Raw genomic sequence first — 23,301 nt, 5'->3', positions numbered from 1 at the left:
ACACTACTCCTTTAACCATCAAGAACAAGCACAAGCCTGCCGGTGGAAAAAGGCAGCCAAACAGTAACCCCACACAATACAAATAAAAATAACTTCAATTCAGCGGTCTCCATGCTGCTACGAACTGGCACAAACATGAGCATATAAATAGTTTTGTTAGTTTTCTTTGTAAGTTTGTGACCTGATCAGGCTACACATCAGGCTCCAATCTGGCTTGAGTGATGGTTAAGTACTGGAGACATCTCTGCTGTAGTTAAGACTGCACTCTGTAGCCCACTGGGCCGTGTGAAGCGGGCTCTCTGCATCAGAATGCGCGGCATGCTGGTGGCCGGGCCCATTCTGCTCACGTCCTCATGGCTGGGAGCTCTGGCAGCAGCAGCAGCAGCAGGCGCGGGCGCGGCGGTAGCGGCAGAGGAGAGGAGGTCCTGCCTCGCGCTGGCGGGCCATCCTCATTAGTCACCCTCATGCCGGGGTCTTCATGTGAACACGGCACTGCGCCACCCACATTGCCCCGGAATGCAGCGCACAGCAGTACCCACCACCCCAGCCTACCCCACCCGACCCCACTCCCGCCTCGCCCCGCCGGCACCTCCTGCCCCACCCACCCCCACAAGCTCCCAGCCTTGTATAATGGGCTTTCTAGGAGGCTTGGGCAAAGCAGCAATTAATCTCTGTCGCTGACAAGCGCCTGACTAGTGCTCCATCTGTCAGAGGGAACAGACAATGAAAAAACATGGCATTGTTTTCACAGATAAAGAGACACAGGCTGAGCGAATTACAAAGGAGGGCGAGATGGCAAGAAGACAGAGCAAGGGAGAACAAGAGGGGAGAAGAAGAGAGACAGTCTTAGAGGCAGAGAACGAGTGGAAAGTCATGACTCACTGTCTTCACATTAGAAAACAACGCCATCAGTAATACCTGTATTAACGCCCTCGCACACACCTCACACATTGGAAGACACTCTTCTGACATCTCAACACGTTTCTGATCGAAGAATCTTTAACCAAGTGTTACGTCATATGGTCAGCCCGACTTTTAACACCTTTCAAATCAATATCAAATACTGTTCAACTCACCTTCCTTTCCCAACGCCTTACACCTTGAACCAGACCCCCAGACACATTTATTGTGTTCAGTCGTTTCTTCTACCTTCCTATAACTGAAAAGTTACTTGTCAAAAGATCATGCAGAAGACTGTGCCGTGTGGAGACACCGACTGCTACATGTGGAGAATGGAGTAAGGAGTGAAGCTGGGACATTGAGGTTATATTGCAGCCTTCAATAATAATACCTCCTAATTATCACTCCTTCTCTCGTTCCATTGTAACGTGTTGTGTGCACTTCAGATCTGCCACTCTACTCATCAGGCAGACGGTCCATCGAGTCCTTCGCTAAATCATGCAACTGAAACTCACTTCGAAGCCAACATAGAGGTCTGTTTTAATAAAGTATAACACGATGTCGAGACACGATCTTTCATGATGCACACACACGCACTGGACTTGTCCCTCACAGTTTTATGCATAATATAGCTGCCTTGACCCAAGATCAAAACCAATATTTTGTACCCACTCAGAAAAACACGAAAGAGCTCCTTCACAAGGTGTGCACGCCTGGGTTTTCACAAAAATATTGACTAGCAGCCTGTTTCTAGGTCAGGTCTCAGGTTCTGTTCTTCTACACGTGGTGGTGTGCACTTCGTTCATCTTAAACTTACACAAAACACCGTTACTTATTTATGGCTCCAGCATGCAAAATTCACCAGCCAACCTTAACAACAAACCCAGACGCGCACACAGAGATCAATCCCAATCCTCCTGCTGCCAGTGTTGGGTTAGTGAAGGTGTGAACGTGGCGTGGGTACCTGTCTGGTTCTCTCCCTCAGGGCCTTGTCTTCATAGTGTGGATGGTTGGTCAACACCCTCCCCGTGCAGAGCTTGATCCCAGCCAGGAGCTGCATGCTGCCTGCAAACACTGCCTTCTTGGGGGTCTTTGAGCTGGGGGGGGGAGGGGGCAGAGAGTGAGAGAGAGACACAGAGAGAGAGGAATTAATAAAGATAGATAGAAAGAAGAGGGGACATCAGTCCGTGTGTTATTAACGATTGGAGTTCAATGAAGCATGGTGGTGTGTGAGTAGGTGTGTGAGGATATTAGATGGCGGCAGAACTCATTGTCAGCAGTTTACAGGCTCATCATAAATATCGGAGAATGCATTAACATGCTGGATTTTCTGAGGGTCCTGCGCTCGACACAGGTTAAATTACCTGTGTTCCTTCGCCTCTCGACTATAAAGCACCCAACGCTCGCTCTTTAATGGCCAGCTGTGAGGACAAATGCTCACTCTCTCCGAGACATCTACGGTGTCCTCTTAACAGATTCCTGCAGTTAAATTCCACGACACTTTGGAGGCTAGTGGTTCTTAAAACATTCTTTTGCGCCAAATTATCAGTGGGCTTAAGACTCCCCTGGAGCTAAACTTCAAGGACGCCTGCAACGCAAAAGAAAAACAGAAATATCTGTGTGAGGATTCCTGACACGACTAAAGGACGTTCGTCCTGGGGGACATCAGCAAAGTGCTCGTCAAGGTGATGCAGACAATGAGAGAGAGTTTGGACTAACGGTCCGGCAGGAATGTTTATTAGCGCAGGTGAGGCCGGGGCAGAATGTATTTCATTATTGCCTTCTGACCCCTCACCACCACCACCACCACCACCACCAGCAGACCAGCTTGTGATGCAAACTTTGGGGATGAAAGGGAGTGGAGAGTGGCTCCGAGGTATTTCATCCTGGAGCTCGGAGCAGATGAGGTCGCAGTCTCTCTCTCTCGCTCACTGTCGATCTCACCTCAGCTCACAGAAGGGTGGGGTGGGCTGGGGGTGGTTGCGCGGTGGACTGGTGAGACAGGGAGGTGGGGTGCTTTTAATCTCAGGCAGGGTGAGATGGTGCCATACTGGCAAGGAAGAAGAAATCGTTACCAATACTGAGAAAGTCTCAGCTGTATGTGAGCTGGCGTGAGTGTGTGTTTGTGTGTGTGTGTGTGTGAGTGTTTGTGTGTGTGTGTGTGTGTGTGTGTTTGTGTGTGTGTGTTTCTGTGTTTGTGTGTGTGTGTGTTTCTGTATGTGTGTGTGTTTCTGTGTGTGTGTGTGAGTTTGTGTTTCTGTGTGTGTGTGAGTGTGTGTGAGTGTGTGTTTCTGTGTGTGTGTGAGTGTGTGTGAGTGTGTGTTTCTGTGTGTGTGTGTGTGTGTGTGTGTGTGTGTGTGTGTGTGTGTGTGTGTGTGTGTGTGTGAGAGTGTGTGTGTGTGTGTGTAATTGTCTGTGTGCTCATCCTCCACCTCCGCCTCAGTTCTGATTACTCCTCCGTGGCCTGTGCTCTGAGGGCTTCTGCTGCTAATAGACTGGAGTAGGGCCTGCCATTTATCACCCAGGTGCTTCAGCCGTCTCAACCAGAGGGTAATGTGTGGAGAGAAGGAGGCCGTCTCAACCAGAGGGTAATGTGTGGAGAGAAGGAGGCTGTCTCAACCAGAGGGTAATGTGTGGAGAGAAGGAGGCCGTCTCCACCAGAGGGTAATGTGTGGAGAGAAGGAGGCCGTCTCAACCAGAGGGTAATGTGTGGAGAGAAGGAGGGTAATGTGTGGAGAGAAGGAGGCCGTCTCAACCAGAGGGTAATGTGTGGAGAGAAGGAGGGTAATGTGTGGAGAGAAGGAGGCCGTCTCAACCAGAGGGTAATGTGTGAAAGAGGCAGTCTCCACCAGAGGGTAATGTGTGGAGAGAAGGAGGCTGTCTCAACCAGAGGGTAATGTGTGGAGAGGAGGTAGTCTCCACCAGAGGGGAATGTGTGGAGAGGATGAGGCAGTCTAAAGGCTCCTTGGGGCAAGCTTTGAAGTGAGGGGGCCGACACAATACACCAGGATCACTGCAGTGGAGGAGCGGGATCCCAAAAATACCACTCGGGTTAGTCAGAGTGCTGCTGCCGCTGCCGCTGCCAAAGTGGCACACATAAACACCGCACACAGCAACACAGGAACTGCTACACCCACCCAGAGGATTAAGACATTCAATTCTCTGTTAAAGTCTAACTGACTGTTCCCTCCTGCTGGAGTCATAGTGTTATCTATATTAAAAAGGGGAACCAAATCTAATTATTTGCCAGCATAGCACGACACCACACCATGCAGATCTATCTCTCTTCTCTGTTTTCTCACTCATGGTTTTTTTTTCTAGAGGAGCTATTCCCCCTTCCCTCTTCTAAGCCCCCATGTGTTATCCACAGTCCTGATTCAAATGGAAGAGAATAAGATCTCTCCGTTCTCTCGGAATGATCCACCCTTCTGGGACTGGCTCTGTGAGTGTGTGTGTGTGTGTGTGTGTGTGCGTGTGTGTGTGTGTGCGCGTGTGTGTGTGTGTGTGTGTGTGTGAATTGTTTCTGGTTAGGGTGAGGAGGGGGGGGGGGATGTACTACAGGGTCATTAGGCACTCCGTTTGAGATGCCCTATTGGAGTGATGGGATTCACCTTTGACCTCCTCCAGGGTTGCCCACCTTCCCTCTCGGCACGCGTCCGTCTTTAATTACTGAATAACGACGGCAGGCTGGGGCTGATTTACATTTCATCTCAGATTTATGTGCTGCTATGTAAATGCCATCCAGCCTTCTCCCGCACCCCTGGTGACATTATAAAAATGGATTAATGTGGTTAATATTTGTGTGTGACCATGTGTGTGTGTGTGTGTGTGTGTGTGACTATGTGTGCTGGGCAGGAGAGTTGTGTTTGTGTGTGTGGCCACATTGTTATGCATGCCAGTGCCTTTGTTGGTGCATCTCGCACCAATGTGGGTGGTTGCCTCTCAGGGCTCACTGAGTGTAATTAATGACTTTGGGTTTATTTCTGGACACAAACACATCGGCGCCGCGGTTACTATGACCTTATCTGGGTGGACGCGACGGGCAGAGGAGCACCTGTGCTACCTTCCTCTGAATGTGTGGCTACTTAACATGAGCACAACGTCCTTCACCTTTAAGGCTGGTCAATTGATCTCAAAATGAACCGATCACAAGAAGATGAGACATCCATCTGTCAGTTGAATGGATAGATTTTCATTTGGATAACTAGTAAGGGAGGGATCTATCACATGTGGCACACACACACACACACACACACACACACACATCAATGCACTAATCTGGACACAGACAGAAATGGCAGGGGGACAAAAGTATATCTGGTAGGCTTGCTGGCAGTGCCACTTGCATTAGTCTGTCCGGCTGACAGTGAGTTAAATGCACACACACAAGCACACACTCACACACACATAAACACACACACACACACACGCACACACACATATACATACATGTGCCAGAAGCAAGCAGCATGAATGAATCTGATTCAGCTGAGAAAAAAGAGCCGGTAGGATTGAGGCAGGAGAGTGACGCTGGCTGAGCTGCATCCTAACTGAGCCCTGAGCTCCGCTCCTCTCCCTGCACCTCCTCTGGCGCCTGCGGCTAATGGAGACGCGCCCGGCTCCCACGGGCACTCGCCCCAGCACATCAGTGCCCGATGGTCACCGCTAGTGCCTCCTATCAATGGAGCCAAGGTAAAAGTGAGTAGTGATCTAATGACAGATAGCCAGGTGCAGACATTTGGAAAAAAACCATCGATATCGGAGACAGGGTTGGTTTGAAAGAAACATGCGAAGGGCGTAGTGGGGCAGAGCAGATACGCTTCAGTATGGGACGTGGGTGTGGGGTGGTCAAAACACAGAGGCTGGAGCTACTACTTCAGCCCAGTACAATCTGTAAGATAACTATAATATAACTAGCTAATAGAGAAACCCGGCATGTTGAACAATAGGCTCAATTAAAACCACAGACAGCAGCCTGGAAAACGCTGGATTTTTGTTGAGAGAGAAATTCCTCAGGGACAGCAACAAAAAGCTGCTAATTTGAAGCAATTGAAAACAGAGGAAGTAGAGAGCTTTAAGAGTGACAATTAGCATGGAGGGGGGCGAGGGAGAGGGAGCGGGAGAGAGAAAATGTGGGGATGTTGACAACAGTAAAAAAAAACAAAAAAGTCAAACAGCAGGAGAAAAAGAGACATGCTTTGTTCGGCTGGTGAACAGTGTAAATTGCTAAGGGCCGCCAACAATTTCCTTAGACAAAAACAAAAGCCTAATTTGTCTTCATTATTCAAAAACAAGGCAGCATTTCAAAATAACTAAGATTCGTGCCATCAAAAAAAAAAGAAGAGCACAATGACAATGAAATGAAAATCCCAAAAGAAAGGTTGGCAATGAATCGTGTGGCAGGTAATGTTCAAAATAATACGGTGGACTGCTGCAATTGGGTATCTGAAACTGAGAGAAATCCTAGCATCTCTCATCTCTGCCAATAGACAAGAGAGGTACGAGCAAGTCTGCATGGTTAGGCTGGAGAGGTGGGAAGAGATGGACACACACTGCCAGGTGGAGTGGTGGCTGATCAGGCAGCTAAATGCTAAATCCCAGTCTGCAACCCATCCATTAGCTCAGGCCAGCTCTGCTGGTGTAGATGGCTGGCTGGCTACCAAAGCAAGGCTACAGCAGGCAACTTCTGGCTAGATGCAGGGAATGTCTGAGCGTACCTCAAACTTCAAGCTGTAGCAATAACAGGACGCAATTTCACTTACTGTATCTACATGCTGCTAGCCGCATGTAGGCCAACACACATCAGTCCAAACAGGGACTAACCTCTTGAGAAGAAATGCTGATAATAATAGATGCTTGGATAAGGCTTGGATAAATGAAAGCCTGCCAGACCCATACACAAGTTCACTTACAACCCCAGTGGAAAGTTCATTGGAAGCAAATACATTCATTGGAAGTAATAGGAAGGCAGAGTCAGGCTAGGTAAATTATGGTTGAGAGTAATCCAGTTCCACCATTCTGTAGGTTAATCCTCCTCACCACCACCATTCACACACCAAAATAAATGTTCATTTTCAGCTCTCAAATCCCACCGACCAAGATACTACTTTACATTAATATTCGTTTATTCTTTACTCATTGATTAGCTGCGGGAAAGTAAACTGCCTTCACAGTATCTGTCAGATTGTGAAAATATGATTTTTTTGGTAAGAGATTCACCTTCCCCTTCAACGAGTGAATGGGAAAGAAGTTCCCACCTCTCATACTCGTTAGCTCTGCTAATCTCATGAGACTGGAAGAGCTTTGGTGATGCAGGGTTTCATGAAACATGATTCCCGCTTAACTCTTTCATCTGCAGCGTAATTAGCGCACTAGAAGCGGCTTAGCGCCTCTGTGTGAGCCAAGGTAACTCCAAACCTTAATCCCCCACGCAAATTGGATTTGCTCTGTAGGGAGGGACCGGTGTCATTACTCTCAAAGCGAAAACGTTCGCGATGCCGTTCTTCTCCGCCGGCTCCCTCATTTCTCCCTAGTCCTCCCCGCCTATTTTTCCAAACGGAAAAGGGAGAGAAGCAGTGGCCAGTACCTCAGCTTGCGTCAGCCTTGATTGGCTGATTAGAACATTCCAGAGAAGCCTGAGTAGCTGCCAGATTTGTCCAGCGGCCAAAATAAGTCTTATTCGTGAGCCAAACAACCAACGCGCCTGATATGGCTTCACAAAAACACCGCTAGCCAGCTTTTCTGGCTGTGGTTTGGGAGTTCTGGAGGAATTCACAGTTTGCGTTTAACATTTACTTTTGGTTATGTGTGTCTTTTCAATAGTGTTGTGGTTACCTTATCCAGGTCATAAGCTCCACGGTGTCTGGGTCAAAGAACTCCCTCAGTTCAGAGACTTCTTCCATTAGTCTGGGCCAGAACTATGAGCACAGAATATATACTGTCAGGTGAAAAACTCTGCCAGTAGCCACAGTTAAACCTAATAACAAATATAGTCAAATGTAGTCAAACATTATTAAACATGCACACAATAACAAATGCATCTGAACTGCCTCTTAGATAATTACACAGAAAACTGAATATTTGTAAAGGAGTGAGTAAACACTTTCTACTATTCAGGAACATTTCAATAATTCAACAGAATTGTTTGTCCATAGAAGTACACAGTTGTTACAGCGACAGCAAAGGGAATCATGCAAAGTGCAATGAGGTATTTTTGCAAATTGCTTACCTTGTAATAGAGAAATGCAAGAACTACAAGTGGAACCGTGTACCTGATTAGCCTTAACTGCATGAATGAAAAAGAAAAAGAAAAACATGTTAAAAGATGGAAAAAGAAAGACATAAAAAAAGACCCCTTGGAATCAGGTTGTGATCATACTGCCACCTAGTGGACTACATTTCAGTATACTCAATTGGTTTGCTTGGGTACCACCCCTTATTTCCATATTTTCAAGTATAATTTAAAATTACCTTTCAGGATCACACAACCATAACAAATGTATATGGCCTCACATTTTCTCTCTTTTAAAAACAAATATTTTCATCTCGTGTACGTCAGACAGATTTAAAAAGGTGATGAAACACTGGGATAATGATTGCAGCATGCTCCACAGAAAAACAGATGTTCTTCTTTTAGAGTGTTCTTTTTTTATTAACTGACAGTTAACAGAAAAAAATGACATATATGTCAAAACAACACCACAGGCACGTCAGTTAGCTATAGACCAGTGAGCCTTTGTTAGAAATAAAACCCCCTTACTTGCTCAGTTACATATCTAGAGGTGTCTTTCTAAAAAAAACAATCTAATCTATTCTATTCTATTATATAAAACCCTTCTAATTAGATGAGTGATATTTTTGATTACCACTAAGCTTTCTAGCAGCACGTTCAGGGCTACTGACTGAAGATAAAACAGCTGCAAACTGATCTGAAAACAGTGCGCTGTTTTACCTTGGCTTTGCTACTGCAGTGAATGACCCTCAGGTAGAGCTCCCAGATGTCCTTGCCGCACACACCGAAGGCAGCGAAGGAACACATGTGACCAGTCCACAGGTACTTCATCCTGCAGATAGAGGGTTAGCATGGGCTGCTGTCCATCATCATCATCATCATCATCATCATTTGCCTTATCATTCAGTGGGCATCAGTAGCTGCATGCACTCCTCATTAGGGGCAAATGAGAGGAAGATTACGCATTAAAGGTAACATGAGGGCCAGGAAATGAGACGGATAAGGAAAGAACAGACAGAGATAAAAAAAAAGAGGTGGGAAAGAAGAAATTGAAAGAGGTGAAAAAGAAACAGATCACCCAATAGAGAGAGGGTTAGAGTCCGGCGAGGGCCCATAGTGAGTGGTAAAAAAGAAAACACACAGCCGAGATGAGGGTGAGTGAGGTGACAGATGTCTGTGTGTGTAGATGTGTGTGTCTGTGTGTCTGTGTGTGTGTGTGTGTGTGTGTGTGTGTGTGCGTCGGACAGGGGCCCGGAGTGAGAGTGGCGGTCAGTGGCCCCCCATCAGCGGCGTAGCTCACCTCATGGTGCTGAAGGCCAACAGGCCGAAGAAGACGGTGTGCAGGAGATTGTAGGCAACGTCTGGCCTCATGCGGATGACTGGCTCATCTCTGGCTTTGGACACGCGTGCCCGAGCAGAGGCTGAGTCACTGAGAGAGAGAGAGAGGCATAGAGAGAGAGAGAGAGAGGCAGAGAGTGAGAGAGAGAGAGAGTGAGAGAGAGAGAGAGAGGCAGAGAGAGGCAGCGTGTGAGAGAGAGAGAGAGAGGCAGAGAGAGAGAGAGGCAGAGAGAGAGAGAGAAATGAGAGAGGTAAACCATGCATTAAACATAAAGTAGAGCTCGGCCACTGGTGACACGGGGGAGATTATTCCTTCCCTCCCAGCGTTCCGGTATGTTTATTTATATTTAATGTGGAAATGTTGACTGGGTGATGGGGGAGCGTGCTGTAATGGCACAGACTCCCACCCCCCCGAGGGGGTTTAGCTGTGGGTGAGGGGCTGAGGTGTCTGGGTACGCCTCTGTCTTAATGATAACAACATAGAGAGGAGAGCTGAATGCTGAGACGCGACCAGACGAGACGAGCTCCAACCCCAGCCCAGCCAGCACCTCAACAGCGCCTGAGGCAGTATTTCTCTTGGATGTCTGTGGACTCCACACTTTGTTTTGTGTGTACCTGTATATAAATAATTAGTTTGTGCTTATGTTTGTGATACTTTATGTGCCTGTGTATGTGAATCGGTATGAAAGGATGTAAGTCAATTCAGCCATGAGAAAGGCACTATCTGTATGTGGTTGAAGAGACGTTTGCAAGTATAACACACAAGCTCTAAAACATTTTTTCACCCACAAATAAACAAATTTATTAGCCAAAAGCAGGTGGGATTGAGGCCAGCAGAAGAGTTGAGATCATCCGGCCATTGCTAACACAACCAGGACATGGGATCATACACGACAGAGGACATGGTGTGTAGCTTCATGTGCCTTTGCCAAGCCAGACTGCTCCACTCACCTGAGGTTGGCCAGTGCCACCAATGCCAGCATGACGAGCAGCACACTGAGGGTGGACAGGTACGGGTACAGCATGAGCGTGCCAGCCAGACGCTCAAAGGTGTCCAGGGGGAGCAGCCCGAAGGCATCTTCACAGAGATACAGACTAGCATCAAAGTCCCTGCAACACCAGAGCAGACCCGAGAGGGATGAAGCAAGACACTCAAAGAACATCGACACACACAAGTCAAAGGAGGAAAAGGAGATAGTGGAAAAAAGATAACACAGAAACAAGACTGAGTGAATTAGGAGAAAAAGTACCAGATTGTTTGTTAGATTCGTGATTTCATTGCAGTGAAAAAGGGGTGATTTTAAGAGGCAAAGAAAAGACATTGGACGTCGGACAGGCATTGGACATTGGACAGGCTAGACAAATATGAACTGGACAGAGAGTGCAACAAGGGCAACAAGGACGGGTGGACAGAGATCTGTCAAAGAGGAATAGGATCCTAGATTTGAAGACTGTGTCTGATCACTGATACAGCTGTCTCAGGGCAAGTGCTTTATTAGAGAAGGCTCTGAGAAACAGCTACGGATGGAAAAGAATAGCTCTCAGTGACCGATACCTTTTCCCTCTGTGTTGAATTTATGAATCTGCCAGGGATTAATGGACACAGCATTAAGCAATGTCTCTGGCCTCACAGCGTAATGGATAAAACTCGTTAATCGTGATGAATAGTAATTCATAAAAACTTTGAACAGTCGTGTATGTGATGTGCGTGCAATGTGTGTGTGTGTGTGTGTGTGTGTGTGTGTGTATGTGTGTGTGTATGTGCAGTGTGTGTGTGTGTGTGTGTATGTGTGTGTGTGTGTGTGTATGTGTGCGCGGTGTGTGTGTGTGTGTGTATGTGTGAGCGGTGTGTGTGTGTGTGTGTGTGTGTGTGTGTATGTGTGTGCGGTGTGTGTGTGTGGTGTGTGTGTGTGCGTGCGGTGTGTGTGTGTGTGTGTGTGTGTGTGTGTGCATACCTGGTGGCTCCAAAGCCAAACTTTGCTTTTATGAACTTAAAGATGTGCTCATCAGACCGCAGCTGCAGTGCTCTCTGCCAAAACGAAGAGGAAAAAAACCCAGCGTCAGTACATCATCTTAGCATGTTTCTCGTGAAACTCGCACTTTTATTTAAACACGTCCTTCCGCTTACGCCGAGAAAATACCAGGCAAATGTGCCTTAACACTAAAACACGAACAATACAAGATTATTTTAGACAAGTGCTGTGAAGTTGACGCTTGAGCCAAAAATACCACTGCGTCACACACAAAAGGAAAAATCTACGAGCACAAGAAAGCACTTCACAGCACTTAGTCCATACAAGATTAGTGCCTCGTTCCTGGTGACATAATGCAGCAGGAGCCGAGACACAGGGAGGTTGTAGAACATGTCTCACTGCTCACCTTGGCTAAATAATTCATGCTGAGTGCTAATGCCAGCACCAACAAGGTGTGCAGTACCAGCTTCGCCAGTCGCGACAGCAGCCCCCCTGTCTTCAGCCCCGTCTGCAAAAGAGAGAGAGAGAGAAGAGGACAAGCCATGTTGAGACAAGAGCTGGGGTGAGGTAACATCATCACCTTAGTGTTCGGTCGTAGCTATACATCCCAAATTCGTCTCTATTCACTGGGAGAAAAGATTCACAGTCGAGCCTGGAAGAGCTCACAGGACTATATCAAACATATGAGCTGAGGACCAGAGTTTAATCTCACAACATATGAGCTGAGGAACAGAGTTTAATCTCACAGGACTATATCAAACATACATCTGGGAGGCCAGAGAGAGGCGTTCCTGAGGAGGGGGAGTCAGTGAAGTTCAAAATGGGGTTCTGGCACAGCCTGCGGACATGAAGTTGAACTGCAGAGGTCAAACAAAGGTCAGGACAAGAGAGTGAGGGGAGAAACATGGCAGACTCATCTGCGAGGCTGGATCATGATTTTGAACTCTTGAGACCAGTCTTCCAGGAGAAATAAAAGATTTGAGTCGAAAACGAACAGAGTGTAAAATCAATGAGTTACACAGATAGAGGAGACAGGTCCTGTTTATCTTCACTGGCACCTGGGAAACAGTTGACTTAAAAAGTTAAGATTCATCAACTGGCGTGATTGGAAGTATTTCTTGAAAATATAAATAGCAAAACAGAGACTCAGATTCATCAATCACTGATAATAGAACTAAGGGGAAATCAATTTAGGTGTAGATGAGCAGCCACTTTACTGATGAGTCAATGGAAAAGATTAAAGTTTAAGTTTGAAAGGGTACGGCTGCCTCTGTGGACTGTCTTGGACAGCTCATATATGTAACTGAGTGCAGGAACTCTTTTACTTTCTGTGAGACGCACTGGAGCAAAGAAACCGATCTTTCCATTATCTTATAGTGGAACAATAGTGATAGAGACCGGTATAATAGCATCTCATTTAAAAACTACTTGGACTATTTAATGAGTTGTCTAAGACTGCAGGGCTGCCAGAAAAAAAACTAAGTATTACAATCACAAAATCCAGAGACTAGTAGACCACAGTGTCCAAGAATAGATCGAAATTTTAAATTGGCAGTTCATTTATTTTCTCATCAGTCCATTCAATACAGTAGTATAAGGTTTTTTTCATGTTTTCTTGCCCTTTGTGTTTAAACGTTAATATTAAATTAAATATTCAGAGAATTAAATTATGATTGAATTATCATTATTTATATTTTAAGAGCATATACAGTACATCCATCATTATTTATACTATCCTACACTGCAAAAAGCATATGTGGTTTTAAATGTACAATAATTCAGCCATCTATGCTAAGGTTTTGGAGGTTGCTTACAAAGCGTTGCCTAAAAAGGTCTTTGTGTACTGTCATTACAAAGGGAGCCCTAGCTGAAGATCAAAATACCTGGAATCTTTTAACTTTCCTCAGATTATTTTGCAGCTCCGTTCTCCACTAAGTGCTGTCAGTTATTCTTCTGGACATCTCTTTGCCTTGCAGTTGAGAACATGAATTCAAACAAGCTGCTGGATGAATAGGTAATTGGAGCTCTTTTTTTTTTATTTAGCCTGCTTTCAGGATAAATAGTCTGTTTCAGGTTAGGTTTTATGGCGAATGCATAGCACTCTTCATTAATAATTCACAAAACTAATTGAGCAAGTGATAAAGCTAAATGTTTTTTTATTCTTGAGCACATGCATCCCCCATGGGCTGGTAGGATTGATTGGCAACACTTTCAGTTGGTGGGCAACAAGCGAACTTTAGGTGAACTTGAGTTATATTATATATTTATATGTACTGTATACTGCATATATGCATTTTAAACCTCTTATACCTAGACAGTTCTGGGTGAATCCACCCTCTTTTTTTTTAATTCAAATGAAACCTTACATCTCACATTTCCTCAGATCAGATGTTACTTCTGGTCTATATTGGCATGAAAAAGATGTGCTATGCAGCAGAGAAGCCGACTTGAATCCCAAGTACCTGCAGAGTTGAAACTCCAAGCTGATATTTTCTCTTCATATTCTTATCATTTTCAAATTAATTTAGATGGAATATGGTCAGATAGACAGAAGGACAGATAAATACACCTTTCATTCCAACTAGCCAGCAAGGCTATGCACCATGTAGTTGTGTGGTTCTGGAAGGAACACCAGAGGAAAATGTAAGAAAAGCCTTCACAGCACAACATCGCCAACCAAATCACCAGAAGGTGCAAGTTTTATCAGTGCCAAGTAGGCCGTTGGTAGTGTTTCTGCTTTTTAGTAGGTACCTTACAAGCTTTATACCAAACCTCAATAACACTTCTTGAATTTGCTGTACAATTGTCTAACTTCATTATTCAAAAAAACAGAGAGCTCCTATCCAATCACAGCAGCACAGGGGGCTTCACTGGTGCACGAGAACGAGAGAGCATGAACAAATGAGAGAATCTTCTGTCTAGGGTAGAGACCTTCCTCTAAAATACAACACAGCAGAGGTACAACAAGATATAGCGAAGCTGTTCCTGTGCAAATGAATGAGCAACATAGAACAGCAGGGATTACTGTATGATTGATTGTATGTATTTGTATGTTTGATTGTCGGCACTGTTAAGTTAAATGTACTGTAAGTTTGATTGTATGTATTTGTATGCTTGATTGTCTGCACTAGTTATGTTTTCTTGCATGGTACCACATTGTGCATCGCTAAATTGATTTATATTGCTTTCATTAACCTTGGGCCCCCGCCCAAAAGCTTTCAATAGCTTATTTTGGGGGACCCATTCATGCATGCATGTATGTATGTATGTATGTATGTATGAATAAACTTGACTTGATTCCACAGGCTTCACTTCCAGTCTCTGATGAAGAGAAATAGTTCAAACCCAATCCACCTGTTTGAGAACAGGGAGGCACACACACTCACAGTACACACACATTTTAACAAACTCTCATTTCTACATAATATTTTCCACCTAAATGGGTTTTTTGATTGTGGGCATCAGCTGGTGACGTGTTTCAAGCCCTCGTTTGATTCTTCTGTATGCAATCACTCAGAGAGCGAGAATGAAAATTGCTGAGGTGAGACACGGCATCAGAGAGATAACGAGGCTTCACGTGTGCGGTCTGCTCTGGCGTCTGTCTTCAAAAGGTGGTAAAACAACAGTAGGGGGTAGGCAACAACACAAGGGCAGCTTGAGTGATAAACAATGCAACACGGATCGCAGCTGGACGAGCTCAAACTTCAGAGAATGTTTCAAAAACGCAATGCAACACATCTCTGTTGACACTGTGCTTGGGGAGTATTAAAAAAAAACATTAAAGAAAACATGGTGCTAAACGCAGTTATCCTCTTAGACCGATCAGGTTAGAATTAAAAAGACAACAAAGGTGACCTACTTGTGGCACTCAAAATTCACAAGCCTGGTATCGGAGATTTTTTCAGGCAATTATGCCTGCATTGACTAATTGCAAATAACTAAATGTTGTATTTGAACTTCAAACAGAACAGGGACCTGCAAGAGCCTTTGTAAACCCTACAGACTGTTTTGTGTGTCAGGGGCCCATATTGTGGTATATATTGCCCATATTGTGGCACGGTGGCCCAGGTGCTTGCACTGCCGCCTCACAGCAAGGATGTCCTGGGATGTCCCGCTGTTGGCAGGTTCTCGCAAGGCCTTCAGTGCTCAACAATCTCCCGGGCCTTTCTGTGTGGAGTTTGCATGTTCTCCCCATGTTTACAAAGAGTTTCCTCCACTAAGAACCCCAACAGAAAAAAACATCCAGAAGAAATGAAAAAGATCACTCTCCTGACCTGAAAAACTGACAAGATCACTTGACTTGGTCCCCGGGCGCCATAAAGGCTGCCCACTGCCTGGATGAAGGACAGCCCAGGATGGGATAACCTGGCCACCCAAAAAAAGAATGCCCGTGTGTCAATAATAAACTGACTGACATATTAGGATATCTCACCTGGAAGTGTTTGACGAAGAGAGCTGACACAACAAAGCTGAGGGCCAGAGAGCCGAGGATCATGGAGTTACAGAACTGCACCAGCCACACAGACAGCAGACTGATCACCTGCACCAGGTACAGCGATGTCACCTACAGATAACACATAGACACATTTGCACCACTTTCAGATCAGAAGCTATAACATTATTATTAGTTTCATTGGTTATTTTATCATATACTATTATCATTCCAGTTCTTTTAAATGGAATAGTTTAAATGTTGGTTCAAACATTATATTAGATTAAATTCAACTTTATTGTCATTGTGCAGTACAATGCCAATCAGACAAAATGAGTGAATAGAGAGTGCAAATGTAAGGTTGTATGTACAGTATGAACAGCATTTGTACATTTGTACATCATGTTTGTTGAGTATAAACAACGTACGTACAGATGATTATATGTATATTAACATTATTTGAACAGTGTAGGTGGTTCAGTCTGTGCAAAAAAACATGTTTGTTGAAGTAAACAGTGGAGTAGTGAGTGCAATGATCCTATTAGAGTGGAGGTGTGGAGTTCAGCAGGGTCACACCAACGGGGAGAAGCTCTTCCTGAGCCTGCTTGGGCGGGAGCGGAGGCTCCTGTAACGCCTGCCGGCTGGGAGGAGGGTGAGAAGTCCATGGTTAGGGTGGGAGGCATCCTTGATGATGTTTCTCATCCTGCCCGGGCAGGGCTTGTGATAAATGTTCTTGATGATGAGTAACTGGGTGCCAGAGATCTGTTGGGCACTTTTCACCACCCGCTGGAGTGAAAGTGAAGTGAAAGTGAAGTGAAAGTGAAGTGAAAGTGAAGTGAAAGTGAAGTGAAAGTGAAAGTGAGTGCTTTACGCTCTGATGCTGAGCCGAGATGCCAAGATGGAGGAGTTGAGGGACCAGGTGAGATCATTAGAGAAGTGGATGCCAAGAAACTTGAAACTCTGCCTCAGATTCATAGATGTAGATGGGGGTGTGTACATGGTTCCTGGCCTGCCTGAACAATGATCTCCTTGCTCTTGTGGGTGTTAGGCATGTTGTTGTTGTTGGCACACCAGTCGGCCAGGTGTTGAACCTTATCCCTGTAGGCTGTCTCGTCGTCATCTCTGATCAGACCTACCGCTGTGGTGTTATTTGTGAACTTGATGACCAAGATGGCGGTGTGTGCACACCACAAGGCTCAGTGTCTTACTAGATTTAGCAAAGTAGTTGTATCTGCTTGTTACCCATGGTACCTGATTCAGCTGTGTGAACTTCACATACAGCAAAGATACTTCAAATACAGCATAGCTTTGGACCCTCCATTCAACATGGCGGATGGCCTGTCACTGCAGATCCATCTGCTCTGCTTGTCTGGAGTACCTGATTATTAAGTGCAAGCCCTTCTACCTACTAAACTCTGCATTGCAGCAGTTTATGGCCTTCCGGAAGCCAGTGCAAAAGTTGCCATGACAGAACTTTACGCTGCTATTGGCTGCAAACCATTCCCCCCTGATGGAGCATTTATTGTCGCTGGGGACTTTAATCACTCTTCTGAGATCTGTTCTTCCAAAGTTTCATCAGGATGTCTCCTGCACCACAAGGGGATGTAAGACTTTAGGCCACGACCGTAACCCTGGTTCTCTAATACCATGAGTGAGGTATCTCACTATGGATACGACTCCCCTGTGTATGCCTCAGAAGCACACTACCACACTACCATGATTGGCTGGATGCACAGGAAGGTTTCCCTCCTGCTGAAAGCAAGCAATGCAGCCTTCAGGATTAAAGCTGATGAGGGGAATCTCCCAGGCTAAACAGTGTTACAGACAGAGGATTCGAAGAGCATCTTAACAAGTCAGACAACCCCCGCATGTGGTAAGGCATACAGACAATCACAAAAATCAAACCACCCAGCACTGCCCCCCAAACTAACTCTGGCCCCCTCCTCAATGACCTCAACCTATCTTACGCTTGCTTTGACCGGGGAATCCTTAAAGCAGATCTATCACCTGATGAGCAGCCTCTCACACTCACTCTCCACCTCAGATGTTTGTTCCACCCTGAGCAAGGTGAATCCACGGAAGGCAGCTGGCCCTGATTGAATACCTAGCCATGTGCTTAGAGCCTGTCCAGAACAGCTGCCCGAGTCTTTATGGATATTCTCAATCTGTCCCTGGCCCAGGCAGTTGTCTCCAGTAAGAACGAGACAATACGACAACACAGACTGTATGACAAAATGAAAACATAAACTTTGATTTTAGATCTTGACGTATCCCTGAGAGCCTTATCTTATTGTTAGCCGAATGCCAAACTGTTCAATTATTTATAACGCTACTACGGTAATGCCTACACTTGTGTCAATTAATGTAACAACAACTTTGTTTGAGTACCCAACATTTGATTTAGGTTCAGACTGTAAACAAGCAGTCTGTTTTGAAATCCCCTTTCATCCCTGTCAAGTCCCTTCAGTCAGACTGCCTGCATCTGATTTCAATGTGCCTGATCTTGCTATTAATTATGTCTTATCTCACTTGTAATGAATACCAAACTGTGCCAGGCCTCCGCAGACTGCTAACAAGAGTGCGTGTTTGACGACTCCAGATCAATTGGAAAGCACAATCCTCCACCAATGAGGAGCAGAGGCTCTAAGAAAATAGGAACACTGCTCCTAGTTGTGAGAAGACTGCTGCAAGATGCAAGGATAATGTGTTCAAACCCAGAGCAGAGTACAAAAATCACTCTGCAATAAGAAGCAAGGGCTTGGAGTTGTTACTGTAAAGGCATCAAAGTTCAATGGAAATACGTTTTTCACAGAGGAACTCAAAGAGGCACATCTTGTCTCAGGGCAAAGTCTAAAGCCAAGGCTGATTTATACATACTCGGGCTCTGGGTGTATCCTTTTAAAACCATAGCCTTCCATTTCTATTCAACCTCATCCAATCCTTTTGCACTTACAGAACATGAACCTATTTATCATGGTCAACCTCACGCCATGTGGTTACATTTGGCAGCCTGCATCTCAACTTGAGACAACATGAGAAAACTTGAGACAACATGAAACACAAGACTGTGGCAGGGCTGAACTTCCAGACACAGACGCAGGGCGAGTGGCTCACCTGCTCAGGAGTAAGGAAGTCCAGGCCGTCCAGGGTGAAGAAGATGAGGGCCTGAATGAAGAGGATGAACTGGTTGAACTGCCAGGTCAGGCAGAAACAGAAGGTGGAAACGAAGACCAGCCAGAGCACAACCCTCTGCAAGCGCATACACAAACACACACACACACACACATACATACATATACACACAAACACACATACACGGACACACAAACAAAGACACATATTTGGAGTTAAAAATACACAGATCTGACAATAAAGATCACTCTTCATCTGTGTGAAAGTGAAATCTCTCACAGACGTCTGTAAATAACGAGTAACCTCTGTGGAAGTGTGGAGAGCATGAACTGGCATTTACACTGTAGTCATCCATGCCTATGTCTTTAACGAACTTGACTCTGAACAGTTCTGTGTGGAAAATAAGCTCATGTGACGAGAAGCACGTTTAGAACCTACGGATCTTGCTCGTTTAAAACAGAAGGTGACAAGTCACGTCCTGTTTACCTGGTGAATGGGCTTGAGCTGGGGCCGTAGGTAGCAGGTAATGGCCGCCACCTGCAGAGCGAAGAATGGCATTGACCAGTTTTCCCTGAGCGAGATGGTAAATTCCACGCGTGTGGTGTCCATTCTGGAGAGAATACAGAACACACACTAGTTCTGAAACTATACATCTTCACTTGGGCTCCTACCAATTCCACAACACAGTTTGGCAAGACCTCCTTCATTTGTGAATGCTCATGAGTTGTGCGTGAGGAGTTTGTAAATGATGGCTGCTAGCTGGCGATGTGGCTACAGAGGGACTTACCTGTTAAGAATGTACCAGACTCCAGCCAGGACCCCAGCCAGCCAGGAGCCACTGAGGAGCCAGCTGGTGATGTAGAGAGCAATGACGTACACGGCTTGCAGAGAGAACACTGTGTAGATGTAGAAGTACACTGGCTCCAGGTACGTCTACAGAAGATAAATAACATGCATCTGGTTGTCATGGAAATGTTTTTATACGTCTGGTCAAAGCAATTACATATATTAAGCAAACACAATGGTCTCCATAGAATTTCTAGCCCTGACCCTGATTGCTCTTGTGGTTGGTCATTCAGTCCCTGGCTCTGCTAATAACATGCTCTTTTCAAGGCCTTCCACGTATTCCTTTTCATGGTGATTTGTCCTTTAATTGGCCAACGTTAAATACCTGAATGGGCAGTACTCTGTAGAGGATGCTAAGGAACACTTCCTGGTATATGTTCATGCGCTGCAAGAGGTTGATGGTTCTCTTGGATTCAGTCATGTTGTCATTGATGAGCTCGACGAGGCCTAACAAGAGGGCAACAGAAAGAGATCTTTTTTTCCTTTCAGTGTAACACACACACACACACACGAACACACACACACACACGCACACACCCACACACAGGCACAGGCACACGCACACACACACACACAGGCACACACACACACACATACACACACACACACACACACACACACACACACACACACACTCACACACACACACACACACACACACACACACTGCAATAATAACTTTGGATGCTGGCTACAGCTGACAAAGTGAAGCTCAAAGAACAAGACACAAAGGCAGAAAAAGTTGAATTTCACACCAAGGCTAAGAGGTGTCAAGAGAAAAGCTACACGCAAGCACTGTGACTGCTGCCATTTTGCTGTTAATCAGCATGGGTCTATTTGCAGTGTTTCCAGTTGAAAGGCAGAGGAAACCATTTAAAAACACAACTGTTAAGGGACTCACTATACCCTGGGCAACTTAAAAGAAACATCCCTTTCTTCCTTTAAACGTTTTCCCTTTATTCCAGAGATTAACGTCAGTCCTTTAATGGCGCTATGATTACATCCAGGGGTTAAATTGGGATTTTTAATGGGTGAGAGACCGTTGCAGATGATTCAGAATGCGTTGGTGTTTTCAGCCTTAGATCAACTAAAGAGGACACATGTAACTCCTCTGCTGGTCACCCTTCACTGGCTCCCTGGAGGTGCTAGAATTAAATCTATATCCCTCACTCGGACCTATACGACAGCCACTGGATCAGCACCAACCTACTTAAATCCCACGATTCACTCCTCTGATGAGTGTCTGTTGTCTTTGCCTTCTCTCTGTAGCAACAGATGGCAGTCTTACTGAACATTCCGTCCATGTTTTCAGCATAGCGGAAATCATAAGGGCCATACAGTAGGCTACGAAGGGAAACTCTATAAAACTTCTGATGTTCACAAGTTGCTACATTCTATATACTCTATATATTCACTGGTGTATAAAGGATATGGTAGGAGTGAAAATGTGTTTCAGTCAGTCAGTTTCAGAAGAGCGTTTGAGTCGGTGCTGTGCCTTGGCCCAATTTAACCCCTTAAAGAGGACACTGGACACACAGCCCAGTGGAATATTCTGATCGTCCTGCTATTTTGGTTTGCACCCCTACCCCGCATGCTAGACCGGGACACAGATGGACAGACATTTCAATGGCACTAGCAGCTCCTTCCCCATGAGGGAACCCAGAGAGAGGACATGGTTAATTTACAGACAAGGGTATTGCTCAAAGGATAGGCAGCTTGCAGGCTTTCAAGTGTTATGATTCTCTGAGGACGCCTGTAGTACATGCAATCTTCACATGAAAGGCGGCCAAGCCTGGGCCTGCATCTGTTAGCAAGCATGCCTAGATTAGGAGCAGGGCATACCTTGCTGAATGGAGGGGGCCTTCAACATCTGTTTGTAGTAGGAGTAGTACAGGCCACATTCAGTCCGAAAAGAGATTTCACGCTCAACCTCCTGGCAGGCAAGAAGGCAGGAAGAAAAGAATAAAATGCACAGGGGGAACAACATACAACAAAATGTCTTCTGCAGATACAAAAATCACACTTAGACAAACAAACAGCTTGCCATATTTTTTTACAGAATGTAAACAAAGTAAATGCAAACCCAGATTCTGTGAAATATTGAGTTGTTTATGCAACAAAATTGGAATAAATAAATCTCAAAAATATAAAAAGAAATGATGCTATGAGATGAGCACAAAAAGTAATTTTCACAATGCTGGAGAGTTAGGCTGAGTAAGGAAAGTAGGTGTGAGGAATGCACCTTGACTTAAAACAAAACACATTTTCATCATCAATATAAAAAAATCATTGTTCCAAAAAGTCCTTAATCCTCTTGTTGGGAAATCAATATGGGAGGAGAAGAGCAAAGAACCTTTTAAAACAATATTTTCACGGACAAGTACACTTTCTTTAAGATTAAACATTCATCCGACTCATCCATGATTTGAACTATAGCACTTCCTCAGAGGAACTGTCCCCAGGTTCGTGCTGCTTACCTCCAGGTTGGAGAACCAAAGCAGGTTCTCGTGTATGGAGTTTACCGCCCACACATGGAAGATCCCCAATGCCCCTGCCAATGACAACCCTGTTGCCATGGCAACAACATGCCAGTACAAAGCCAGAAGTCCAGACTGACTAGAGTTCCAGTAATACCCCCATTCTTCCTTCTCACCCACCCCTGTGGGCCGCTTTGTTCTGGCCTTTTCCACGGACACACCATCGCGGGTAATCCCGCCTCGACTCTCCAGCTTTCTCTCCCCTCTCCTGCGGGTTTCCATGTCAAACTTTAACCAGCCCTCCTTCCTCTCCCAGGTCACTTCTTATCTAACCGGCTGGAGCCTGCTAGCGGCGCACCGCTTTCCACGCTACCACGTCACGCAAGTAATCGGTGGCTGGGGAAAGCGAAAAGCGTTCAAGTTGTTCATTGGCCCTTCCACTCTGCCTTCAAAACAATGCCTCTCCATCTCTTAAAAGAGAACAAATATCAATCCCAACCACAAGAAAGTCCTCCAGAGGACAACGTGTACTGAGCCCCAACTAGTGAGCAATGAGAACAGCATGCGCTCACACAGGCCAGTCGACGGAAATCTCTGTGAAACACAGGCGGATCAGCCCACAAAAAACTGTTGACCTCTTAGTACATTTGTTGAAAAAGAAGAAAGAATAGCTACAGGAAGGGGGTGGAAGAGGACTTGGAACATCATTTGGAAAAAATGGGTAAGAGCATTTGTCAGAGCGCTTATATTCTCTAAAACCGGAGAGACTTCTGGACTTAAATAAACCCCGTAAGGTACTATAACTGTCATGGACATGACCTCACACTTGATGAATTCAAGGGGCTGGGCAGCAGCTGTCTCTCAGCACACAATGGCTTCCCAGAGGAGACACCTAAAGGAGACCCACGGTAACCCACGGTAACTTCAAATGGTGGTCGGGCACTGTCATAAAACATCAAACTAGGCAAACAT

At 45.4% G+C, this 23,301-nt stretch overlaps 1 protein-coding gene across 1 annotated transcript in view; it reads right to left on the bottom strand.

Annotated features, from left to right (window-relative positions):
- dpy19l3 (dpy-19 like C-mannosyltransferase 3) overlaps nt 1-22,611 on the bottom strand; it is a gene marked incomplete at its 5' end in the record, with an annotated part of 24,218 nt that extends 1,607 nt beyond the window's left edge. The window contains 15 exons of the mRNA XM_080843753.1: nt 1,865-1,997; nt 7,735-7,817; nt 8,129-8,185; nt 8,852-8,963; nt 9,432-9,560; nt 10,421-10,579; nt 11,425-11,498; nt 11,849-11,950; nt 15,875-16,006; nt 18,989-19,123; nt 19,493-19,616; nt 19,794-19,939; nt 20,178-20,299; nt 21,695-21,785; nt 22,330-22,611. Of these exons, the coding sequence (XP_080699879.1) occupies nt 1,865-1,997; nt 7,735-7,817; nt 8,129-8,185; nt 8,852-8,963; nt 9,432-9,560; nt 10,421-10,579; nt 11,425-11,498; nt 11,849-11,950; nt 15,875-16,006; nt 18,989-19,123; nt 19,493-19,616; nt 19,794-19,939; nt 20,178-20,299; nt 21,695-21,785; nt 22,330-22,611 (1,881 nt within the window). The remainder of the gene's footprint in view (nt 1-1,864; nt 1,998-7,734; nt 7,818-8,128; nt 8,186-8,851; nt 8,964-9,431; nt 9,561-10,420; nt 10,580-11,424; nt 11,499-11,848; nt 11,951-15,874; nt 16,007-18,988; nt 19,124-19,492; nt 19,617-19,793; nt 19,940-20,177; nt 20,300-21,694; nt 21,786-22,329) is intronic.
- Nucleotides 22,612-23,301: the final 690 nt, after the last annotated feature.

The sequence above is a fragment of the Sprattus sprattus genome (genome assembly GCF_963457725.1).
Source record: "Sprattus sprattus genome assembly, chromosome: 8".
In the NCBI taxonomy this organism is placed as follows: Eukaryota; Metazoa; Chordata; class Actinopteri; order Clupeiformes; family Clupeidae; genus Sprattus; species Sprattus sprattus.
Note: the sequence above shows the minus strand (reverse complement) of the source record. Positions and strands in the feature narration are given on the sequence as shown.